Source organism: Triturus cristatus, chromosome 7 (genome assembly GCF_964204655.1).
Source record: "Triturus cristatus chromosome 7, aTriCri1.1, whole genome shotgun sequence".
NCBI classification, from domain to species: Eukaryota; Metazoa; Chordata; class Amphibia; order Caudata; family Salamandridae; genus Triturus; species Triturus cristatus.
The window spans coordinates 716,199,096-716,211,215 of NC_140590.1; the positions used below are offsets into that span (position 1 = coordinate 716,199,096).

General features: G+C 47.0%; 1 protein-coding gene across 1 annotated transcript in view; it reads left to right on the forward strand.

Annotated features, from left to right (window-relative positions):
* LOC146810406 (alpha-N-acetylgalactosaminide alpha-2,6-sialyltransferase 2-like) overlaps window positions 1–5,840 on the forward strand; it is a 547,614-nt gene extending 541,774 nt beyond the window's left edge. The window contains exon 9 of the mRNA XM_085614424.1: window positions 4,788–5,840. Coding sequence (XP_085470550.1) covers window positions 4,788–4,970 — 183 coding nt within the window. The 3' untranslated portion in view covers window positions 4,971–5,840. The remainder of the gene's footprint in view (window positions 1–4,787) is intronic.
* The last annotated feature ends 6,280 nt before the right edge of the window (window positions 5,841–12,120 follow it).

A 12,120-nucleotide genomic window follows, 5' to 3' on the forward strand; every position in this document is an offset into this window, starting at 1 on the left:
CAGAACAGCAGAGGGATGGCCTGTTCTCCATCACCCATGGGCATACACATATGTGCATCCAGGATATTGATTCTGGGATAAGTATGCATGGAAAGAATAATAATTACAGATTATCAGCCAAAGTGAGGGCTAGCATCAAGGAAGAATCCTCCAAGATGCTTTAATCGGGGGTGACTGAGCAGTGCAGTAGACCGTGGTCCAGCCAGTTACCAAGACTGATACCAATCCCATCGCCTGAGCTAATGCTCATAGGTAGGGTAGAGATTGCTAAGTTCCTCAGTACTTTTTTGATCTGGCTTCTAGGTACTGGCTGATTGCCCTAACTGATACCACTAGGGACAGGTCGGCATTCTCCACCACAGAGGGCCACTTCCAATTTGGGGTGATGCCCTTTGGGTTGACGAATGCCCCTGCCACCTTTCAGAGGTTGGTCAACAGAGTCCTGGCTGGCATGGAGACATACAGTGCCACCTATCTGGATAACATAGCTGTCTTCAGCTCCAGCCGGTAGGATCACCCATTCCATCTTCAGGAGGTGCTTCAGGATCTGAAACAGACATACCTGACTATCAAGGCCAGCAAGACCAGGTAGGGCAGGATTTGTGGTGTATCTGGGACAGCTGGTGGGCAGGGCAAGGGACGGTGTCTCCAACCCAAGATTGAAACTATCCTGACCTGGGAAACACCTTAAAACTCAGACTGAGGTGAGGGCCTCCCTGGGCCTCACTGGTTAATATAGGAGGTTTGTCAATGAATATGGCAGCTTTGTGGCCCCCTTGACTAGGCTGACTTCCCAGAAGCAGTCCAATAAGGTAATCTCGACGAACGCCTGCTAGAAAGCTTTTGATACCCTCAAGGAGGCCATGTAAACAGCACCAAAACTCAAGGCCCCTAACTACTCCAAGGAGTTTCTAATGCAGACAGATGCTTCAGAGCATAGCATGGGAGAAATGTACTATCACAGTTAAATGAGTAAAGTCTAGACCAACTTGTAGCCTCCATCAGTAGGAGGTTACTCCCCAAGAAACAAAGGTGGAGAGAGAAGCATTTTCTGTGGTCTGAGCACTGAAGAAGCTGAGACCATACCAGTTTGGGACTCACTTCTGTGTTCAGACAGACCACAGACCCCTCAGATGGCTCATGCAGATGAGGTGCAAGATTCTCAGACTGTTGACGTGGTCTATCTCCCTGCAGGCAATGGACTTTACCGCGGAACACCACCCTGGGTCTGACCACTGCAATGCTGATGGTCTACCTAGGTTATTCCGCCTTGCTGATGAGAACTCCCATGAGGGTGGGTAGTTCTCCCTATTTTCTCACTTTCTCACCAGACAGTGAGACAACGGGAGACTGTGTTGGAAGGATAGGCCATCTTTTCAGGATTGGTGTGGCAGATCTGTTGCCTGCCCAAACTTACATTTCAAAGGGTTGCTGCAGCACACTCACAAATAACTTGACACCAGCCTTTTGTCACCCTAGACCTCTTGGAGCCAGAGTGGGGGGTAGGATGAACATTTCCAGAACCAGATGTACCTCTTGTACCCTCATGACTGCCCTGCTGCTACCAGAGGACTGCCCTGCTGCTTGATGCCTGCTTGGTACCTCAGATTACCTCCCTGCTGCTACCAGAGGACTACCCTGAAGCCTTCTTTGTACCATTGTACCTCTTGCACCCTCAGAGGACTTCCCTGCTGATTTAGGCGCACCTTGCAGCTAGATCCCAGGACTACCAGGGCTAGTTAGTTGCCTTCTGTGTGAGGTACAGGGACACAACAATCTCCAAAAACCTTGAACATTGCACCTGGACCCTGCCTGAATTGAGTCCTGCCCAACAAGTGGTGCCCACTCAGTGCTGGACCCCAAGTGGTGCTAAAGGTGCCAAACAGCCCAAACCTGAAACTTGGTATGATCCTCCTGAGGCACACTGCTGGTCGACTTGACTTCACCGTAGCTCCCGCTACATTCTTTTCCACAGTGTGCATACCCAACACCCCTCTATCAATTAGTGTAGTGATGGCTGAGACAGTGATGGTTACCAAAAAGAGGGGTTGAAGCAATTGGTTTCCTCTGCCTTGCTTGGTGTGTGAAATCAAGAATACGTCGTTCTTGTCCTCCCTGTATGCGCTGTGATTGCAGAGCACTACTGTTCTGTTGCCTACCAGTGGGTCCTTATCCAGTGTTCACTGTCTCAGTGTTAGTGTGATGTGTTGCTTCCATGGGGTTCTTCTTCCTCTGTCTCCCCCTCGACAGACATGGGCAAATTGGTTTGCCTTGGTACATTTCAAACATGTTTTGCCTTAGGCCAGCCATTTGTCAGGTGTGTGTGTGTGTGCATCAAAATTGCAGTGTTGGCACTTTCTCATCGCAGTATGTTGTGACATTAGTGCCCAGCGTGGTACTGATCTCCTCTGTATGACATTGACGGTTTCTTCCTTGACCCTCTCTCCCCAGGTGCTGCTAGCTAGAGTGTGCATGTCCCTGGGCCAACGCACGTTCCATTTCTTTGGCCTTGCTGTTTGCCAACTTGCATGGCCTGGCTAGTATTACTATATCTTCTAATTGTATGCCCAGATGGTGTATAAAGTGTCTCAATACTGATGCCCTGCAACTTTTGATGATTTACGCCCTCACCTCCTTGGGCTGGTCATCATCAGAGCAGGTGCCTGGTAGTTTTCAGCCTGGGTGTAGAAGCCATTGATTGTCACTTCCTCCCATTGGTGAGCCTGTCGCAGTTTGAACTGCTTATAGTCCGGGTTAAGCTGGCGATCGAAGCGGTCGTTCAGTGTTATGGGGCATTGTTGTCATGGTCAGCTCTGGTCCTGGGTAGATTATCAAACAGTTTATACACTTCTTCCCCGCAAAATGTAGGAGTAGGGACCCCCTGACTGCGCTGTCCATCTCCCTTGTGGCCCTGAAGTAATTGTTCAAGCAGCTGACCCACTTTTCCACAGGGATACTGCCTTGGCCTGATCTAAAAGTTCACTAAGGGGTGGTAACGCTATCTAGATGCATGTGTAGTCACCTCTATGGGCTGTTGGACCACCCGAAGCACACCTTGTCGCAGGGCTGGTGGTTTTGCCAGATCATCAGCCATAGTTGGGCATGTTAGGTGATCTTCTTAGTTGTCCTTTTGTTTCTCTGTGTATATACCCTTTGAGCCGTCCCCCCTTTTTTGTGGGGGGAGTCTCCCTCTGTTCTGTTTTATTGTCCAGCCTTCCCTGTCTTAATGTGTAATGAGGGGTGTGGGCTACAGCCTCATTCAACGTGTTAATTTGCTCTTGAATTCCCACTTGTGGACTGCCGATCTTCGGTAACACGACTCCCCTCCATGGGGTCTGTGTGGAGACCTGTGTTCCACATTTGTTGCAGCTCCAGCCAGACTGTGTTGCATTCCTCCACCTTCATGGAAACTCCAGTACTCTCTTGCTCTCTTCACCCTCACGCAGCCAATGCGAGTTGTCCTGCTGCCGGGGCTCAAGAGATGGCATGGAGTTGCAGGGAGAGGTTCACTTTGCACATTTTCCCCTCATTGGTCTTTGCCCCTCTGCCAAACGCTGGGTTACTGTTATTCTTTTTTTTAAGTTTAAACAGGAATCTTTATTAAAAAGGAACAAATGAAATAAAACAGTGGTAACAATCACATTATGTTAAAATCATCACATGTCAAATACATTAAATTCTATACACCATTGTAGAAAAGAGAATTATTCTATATGAGACATAGTAGCCTAAGAAAAATGAAATTAACATGCCACAATAACGCAGGTTAAATATATTAATTAAGATAGTCAATTAAGTACAGAAAGAAGTTAAGGGGGTTTGGATACTTCTTCAACAGTGGGTTGATGTAAAGGAGCCTTTAGAGTAAAGGGGTTCAGAAAAATAGTTACCAGAGACTCTCTCTTAATAGCAGGAAACAGTGGGGTGACACAGCCTCTGTCTAATCTACGATTGTAACAATTACCGTACATGCAGTCTTGGAAGGAAATGTTGACAGAGTTTTTCAAATTATTTGTTATTTGCTGAAATGAAACAGCTATTAATAAATCGACAATTTGCACATTTCAATCACAATCATTCCAGTCAGGAGAAAAGGCTCTCCAAGAAAAGGTTTGTAAAGAAGAAAGGGACATGTGTGTGCAAAATGCGGTTAATTTGTGACCAGACTTGAAGCCAGAATGTATAGGTGGGAGGCAGGTTACTATTATTATTGTTCTTTTGTTCCTCTTCTGTAGCCTTTTGGGCCACGGGGCGGTTCTGCACAGGCTTCCCTACCGGACGCAGCCTCCATCCGGTTCCTGTTTTGTCTGTTTGTTTTTTTGGGAGGCAGAACAACAAGTCCCTGCAAAATCCAACATTCACTTCCTTAGTTTCATGTACAACAGAGGACCCACAGAATCTAACCTAAAATCTATTATTAAATAGCAAATGCTCACAGATCCTGAATCATTTTACTAAGCCTACTAAGGAACTTCAGAAGGGAGTGGCATGTTTTTTCTTGCCATGGAGGATAGGTTTTTAAAGTTGCTATTTAGGGCCCTGCATTAAATGTTGGACCCGGGCCTGCAAAACCTTCTGGAATGCCTTGGTCGGTGTAAGGGTAATGGATTCCATTCTCGATGAAAGTGTGGGCTGCCACTAACATGCAAGTGTTTTCAATATGCAATATGAGTGTACGCCGGCACAATAAACAAATGTTTGTAGACAACGAAATGGAAATATGCAAGGTATCCTGAGTAACACATCCTCATTTCCACTCCCCACCTATGCTTTCACCCTTCTGTTAGGTCAACGCATATGGATTCATCACTCCAGGCTACAAGAGCTACTCTGATCACTACTATGACAAGATAAAGAAGAAGATGCACTTTTTTGCTAATCATAACTTCATTATGGAAATGCAGCTGTGGCAGAATCTGCACCGTGAAGGGATCCTGAAGCTGTACCAAGGACCGTCAAAGGACCGTTAAGCCGCCAGCTGATGTCAAAGAGTCTGCGGGCCCTGTCAGTCTACATCTGTGCGGACTGTGTCACACTGGAGAAGTCACAGGTAGAAGGGCCTTGCTCTCTAGGTCCAGGCACATCTTTCTTATCACTACCCTTGTATGTCTATTTATCTTGTATGCAGCTCGTTGAGCCTCAAAAGCACAAGGAATACAACTCCCAGATCGTGGTATGTACATAATGCACATGAATGTTTTGTGAGATGAGATGTTTTGTAAAAGTCTTCTCAGAAGGTTTACTGGAGGCTTCATAACTCGTCATGAATTTGTCTTTGACCTTCAAGAAGTAATTGAATTCATTGTTTGGTTTTGCTTTGATCTTCTGGAAAGGCTGAGAAAGCCTGAGTAGGCCTCCTGTCCCTCCAGGGCAGTGGGGAGTCGAGCCGCAGTGGCGTCTTGACTCTGTTCGGTTTTCCCTTAGCGAGGTGCACATCAGGACCCTCCCCCTCCAGGGACATTTTAAGGATTTTGGGGGCCAGCTTTGAATGTATGATTCAACTTCAGCTCTTTCATCCCTCTTAGGTCCGGTCACTGTCAGTGCACAGGCACACTAGTTCAAATTCCAAATGTGTTTACATCTAATTATCAGGGATAGTGACATATGTTTTCAATATTGTAACACAGCAGCAGCTCACTAATGTTGCTGCAAATAATCTCACTGACGACCTCCTGTTTCTCACTTGAGGTCCCATTGTCATCTACACGATACTTTTTAAATGGATGTTGCATGAAACACATTTCTCTGCAAAATGTTTGTAATAAGATCCAACATCACCCACATTAAAATAACATTAAAGGGAAACTGTATTTGAAACAATCTGTTTAAGATTATTTAACATCCTCAGGGCAAGATTCTGTGCAGAACAGAGCTGGCTCTATCGGGGGGTGGGTGGGGGGCTGAAAGGATGGTGGAACCCTGGGCCAGAGTCCCACTTTGCCCATGCCTTAAAAGTCCTCTGACTCAGCTGTGGGAAGGCACATGGCTGGCTCAGGTGGCTTGCCTTGAGAGCTTCAGGAGGGGATGGGACCACAAAGGGATTTCCAGAATTGGAGATGTCAGGAAGAAATGGGCGCAGAAGTCCTTTCAGGAGTTGGCACCAAAATTGAATGTGCCATCATCCCAGTTCGTTCGTTATTTGCAGCTCTGCCATGCCCTCTCCCACTATCAAGACACTCTCACTGATGTTCGCAAATGGAGCACCGTAGTGTGTAAGCTTCTTATGAACCGCTTGGGTAAAGGAGGGGTGTCACAGATCTACCGATCCTTGATAATACATTCCCCAACAATACTGAACTCCCTACGAACCAAATGGGAGACTTGGCTCGTGGAACTGGATGAGGCTGACTGGTATGGCGCTTGCATGGCTCCCTGGATGCTAGTGATATCGGGCATTCTTTGTATTGTCCAATTGAAATATCTTCGCCAAGGATACATAACACCTCTGTGGATGTGGAGAGCAGCCTCCGCAGCTCTCCCACATGCCCTCGATACCAAAACTCCTCCAGGGATTTCTTCCATGTAATATGGTAATGCACAGTCATTAGGCTTAAGTAATTCTGAAAGATCAGGGTGAGACCAGAGGCAACAGAACACTGGTGGGTCTGGACACCCTGATTGCCAAAAGAGACATTATCCATCACTGGACTGCATCATCGGCACATTCCATCAAGGAGTGGAGAAAGGGTGCGGACTGGTGAGGCAAAACGAAAGAAAGGCAAGGGGATGTCCTAGAAAATTCCTTAGAGAGTGGCAGAAGTGGTGAGATTACTATGGCCAGTGGAATAACTTCTGTCCAGCTGCTCACTAGCAGCTTCTTGGAGGCTGTACTGATGCTTCTGGTTTGGGGATGACTTGTTTATGCTATATTTCATTTTCAGCTATGTGGGGTATACAGCACTTTACAGTTCGTGTTTCATACCAAATTCAATAAGTGTGTTATTTAAAAAAAGGTCTCGGGTGTCTGCATTCTGAGTGACAGATGAATTCTCCCAAAGAAGAAATTCGGTACATGAGCATCTCGTGGGGTTTGCAGGAGAGTGTGTCATGCAAGCACAACCATCTGGTCTTATTTACACGGTGCAGCTGCTCACACACATTTGCATTCCACAGCCATATAGTCCTCTTGTTCACATGTGCTGTACGCACCTCGCAAATACGCTGGCTGTTCTGTCAGGAATTGAATGTATTGTAAAATGTACACTAATGAATCAAGGTGATTATACAATGAGGGCATTTCAAATAGAAACAAAGTAATGAAATAGTGGTAAAATGTGAAGGCACAGCATTTTTTGGTTATTCCTCACTTTTGTGCATAGTGTTTAGAGGACACGGCATATCTGTGTGAAAAATGTTAATGAAAAATGCTGTTACTATCAGAAGCTTTCAGATGACATTCATCCCTCAAACAAAGTAACAAAAAGTGTGTCATCGCTACACGAGTGCAACCTACCTCGCCATTAAGGCATCCGCACTCACTCCATAGAGTCTGGATGTAGGTCCAGCTTTCCTGCTCTGTGCATTTCATAATGACATTGGCTCACTCCACCTACCACTTATTTCATAGTAGCAAAGGGCACGATATAAATGCCTCTGTTTGAAGGTCAGCACTCCCTCATTTATGTGAAAAGCTATTTTTACTGTCTGCACGTCTGAGGGTCACAGGAAAGTATCAAGGGTTATGGTTCATCGGTGGTGAAATTGGGTTTAAAATTTCCAAAGTAATATGATACAACTTCGACAATCTAAAGAGGTTTTGAAAAATGGCAGGTATGTTAAACATAAAAGAAAATCACGTCATCCAAATAAATCACTACTTTGTGAATTGATCCTCCTGGTTTTTGGAAACGCAGACATCCTGTGGGTGTGCTAAATTCATCAGAAGGCATTGGATGTGGAAGTTGGCTTCCGCTCTACAAACCAAGGCCATTTAAAGCCTGCCACTTTCCATAAAGACAGCATCTTAGCAGGACTTTTACTGTTAGGAACATTTGTAGTGCGCACAGCTGCCCCAGCTAAGGGGCGTCCTGGCGCATGACAAGGTACACACAACTAACACTGAGCATAGAAACGGAGGGAAAAGAGAGGGCGCAGCTAGAAGAGGGGAAAAATTAAAACAAGAAGGTTTTTATAACTTTGCGGAACAAAAGAAGATCTTCCATCAGGCGAATCTCATTCGGGAGAGAGTTCCAAAGCACCGCTGCTTTTACCCGGAAGGATCGGCCACCAACTCGGCTAAGCTTAAACCTCGGGACCACAGCAAGCGCTTGGCCCAGTGATCTTAAAGAGCGGGTCAGAACATAGCAAGACAAGAGATTCGAGAGGATCTGGGGGGCTGATCCCTTCAAGATTTTAAAAGCCAGACATAAGACTTTAAAATGAATTCTTGCTTTAACCGGCAACCAATGCAGAGATCGAAGGGTACTAGAGACAGAGCAGGACCTGGGCAAGCCGACTATGGCTCTAGCCGCGGCGTTTTGGACACGTTGAAGGCGGATGATTTCTGCCTGGTTTGCCCCTACCAGGAGAGAGCTGGCATAATCCAGACGAGATATTACTGTAGCCTGAACTACCAGCTGCCTGGTTAGGGGGGTCAAAAAACTTCAGGACAGGTCTTAAGCCCCGAAGGACCCCAAAACAACAGGCCGCAGTTTTCTTAGAGTGCCCCACGAAGCTAAGAGCAGGATCCAACCACACTCCCAAGTTTTTCAACTCCGCTACCGGAATTGGAGATGGCCCAAGCTCCGGAGGCCACCATCTATCCCCCCAGAGCTCCTTACCCTTCCCGACAACCATAACCTCAGTCTTCTTGGCGTTGATCTGGAGGCAGTTGGCATTCATTCAGCTCGCCACCGCCCTCAGTCCACTCTGGAACCTAGGGGCATCCTGCTCAACATCCCCGCTGATAGTATCCGCTAGCTGAGTGTCGTCAGCATAAGAGACCATGGTCATGCCCCACTGCTTGACGACATCAGCCAGCGGTCTCACGTAGAGATTGAATAACGTGGGACTCAGCGAGGATCCCTGCGGCACCCCCAGGCCCAGAGGATGGAATTTGGTATGGCAACGCAGAAGGAGCGGTCGTCGAGAAAGGAACGGAACCACTGTAGGGCGAGCCCACCAATGCCTATCTCCTCCAGGCGCTGCAGAAGGATGCGATGTGAGACAGTATCGAAGGCGGCGCTCAGATCTAATAATACTAGCGCCGCCGTCTGTCCCACATCCAGCACCATGCGCAGATGTTCGATCATGGCGAAGGGCTGTCTCAGTGCTGTGCCCAGCATGGAACCCGTTCTGGGTAGCATCCAGAATGTTGGCTCGGGTAAGATGGTCAGAAAGAGCCTGGTTGACGTGGGCCTCTGCGACTTTTGCCGGCCAAGGGAGCAAGGAAATGGGCCGGTAGCTCTCTGGTTTTAAAGGATCCAATGAGGGTTTCTTCAGGATAGGAGAGACCACTGCCCGCTTCCATTTAGCTGGAACCATGCCCGTCGCCAACGAAAGATTAATCGAAGAGCACACCATGGAGCGTCCCACAAAAGACTGGTCCCTAAAGAGGGCAGGTCTTAACGGGTCCAAAGGTGATCCAGATTTGATTTTCTGGGCCAACTTATCAAAACTCTCAGATGGAAGCAGGGGAAAAGAGTCCATAGTAGGGAGGCCCGGGATAATATTCAGGGCCCCCGGTGGTGGCCCCTTACAGGGAAAAGCGCGGTAGATGCCCTGCACTTTCTCCAGAAAGAAAGATGCCAAAGCCTCACAGTGAGAGGTAGAGGCCGTTGCCGGGGAGGAGATTCTTTTTGCCAAAATATCTTTGAGGGCCTTAAAATGGATTTAGACGGGTTAGTGCTGTAGCGGAATTCTGCCGAATAGAACGCCGCGCGGGCTCTACAGATGGCGCGGTGATATACCTTAACGGATGCCAGATATAACACTTTCTTGGCAGTATCATAAGACCTCCGCCACTCTCTCTCGGCCCGCCTACAGCTCCGTTTCAAAGCACGAAGGGCGCTGTCATACCAGGGGCTCGACTTTCTGGAACTAAGTTTGCTTGCCATAATGGGAATCAATGAGTCGAGCGCCTTGGTAATCCACTGGCAGAACGGATCATAACCCGTTTCTACGTTGTCCCAGGGTCCTAGCGGATCTACAACCAAAACTTGGTGTAGGTCCTCTAACCTAAGTTTGTTCCAGTGCCTTCTAGGGACTAATCTAGCTGGGGGAGTAGAAGGGATCTCAGGCACAGGGGCCCGGATGGCCACTAAAAAGTGGTCCGTCCATCCAAGGGGTGAGATGGAGGAGACTGTAGCTTCCGTAAGATTAGTAAAAAAAGGGTCCAGTGTATGCCATCCTACGTGGGTGGGTTGTACTACCTTTTGAAACAGTTGAAGGGCCTCGAGATCAGCTAGAATGTTGATGACAGCCAGCACACTCTGATTGTCAAAATGAAGGTTGAGATCTCCCAGGATGGAAAAATTGGCACAGCCAATTGCCAGAGAGCTAACAGCGTCAGGGAAAGCTGCTCTGAATGCAACGTCACTGCCTGGGGGTCGATATACCACCATCCCCGAGATAGAAAACTGGGGGCTAATCAAGATCTTAAAAGAAGCGCTTTCGCATCCAGCGATATTTAAAACATTCCAGCTACAGGAGAAGCTAGATTTAACAGCAAGGGCAATACCCCCACCTCTAGTTGGGCGATTTAGAGTGTAGATGGAGTACTCAGGGGGGAAGGCCAAGTTAATGATGGCTGCATCGTCCTCCTGCAGCCAGGTTTCCGTGATGGCAAATATATCTGGGGTCTCATCCTGTAAGAGGTCCAAGAAGGCTTGATGGTGTTGCACCAAGGACCTGACATTCAGGCTAAGTATTCGAAGTACGTGTGCCGAGCCACTGCTCCGAGAGGCAGTAGTGGAAGGCCTCTGGCGGATGTGAGCGGGAGAGGCAAGTGCCCATCTCTTGCAGGCACACCTGTATGGGCCACTTAAAGGGTGGATAGGTGCCTGATCACACTTCGAAAAAGTCAGTCCAATGGACCGCAAAGTCTCATTGGAATAGGTGATCATCCCAACACCAAAGTAAATAGTGGCAAAGAGAAAACCGCAGCGCCCAGCGCGTCCTAAGCGCGGACGAGCACAGATGGGCAGGACTCTGGCGCGACTCCGGCGCAGGGAGGGCGCCCACCACTGCGCGTCACCGCTGCGCGTTCAAATGGCTGGGTTAAATACGCCGTCCGCGCATAGGCTGCGCGCCTACTCCCCCAATATGGCGCCCGACAATGGTCTAGTACCCCACGCTCAAGTTGCCATGTATTTCACACAGTGGTCTACCTATGCTCCTTGGGCCCTAATGTAAGCAAGAATATTGGGAACACCATACACTGGTTTTTTAACACACAAAAAACTGCAGCATATTGGTTAAATTGGGCCTCTATTACCCTTGGGCCCTGGTGTTACTGCACCAGATGCACTGCTGATAGCTAAGCTCCTGATTTCAAAGTACCGAAGGTCCCACAATATACTCTTCTGTTTGGAGGTCAGTGTGTTGCTGTTCTTCTGCAAAACTTGAAATGTATGTACTTCTGTCCAGCAAAATGTGTATTTATATGTATATATGAGGGTGAAAACGATTCAGTTCATTGTCATATACTTGTGTGTAAAATGTCCTATGATATTATTCAGTTTTCAATCAATAGGGAAAGGCCAGGTAATGTTCAGTTCTACAGTAATGAAGTTGTGTATTTAATTTTGAAGCACTTACATTTTTGAGTTTGGGTGAAACAAGTTTCATACAGATATTATAAGGTATTGAATTTAGTACTGTTGTTACAAATGCATACACTGCAATTAACCTGTTTTTTACTGATAGCTTTTAATTAGCACAAGTATACATCAATTATGGGTGTTTGCCGGTGTTATTACATAAAACGGCAGCTGTGAATATTTTCGGAACCCTCATTAAAGAACTATTTTTCCTTCACCTTAATGCTTTTGTATTTGATTGTACAGTTAATGGGCAATAGTTGAAAGTTGTTATTGTTTTATTTATTTTATTCAAGTTTTTATATGAAAACATGCAAATAAAAATGTCTATAAATTTCCCCAAAAGTTACGGTTAATCAAC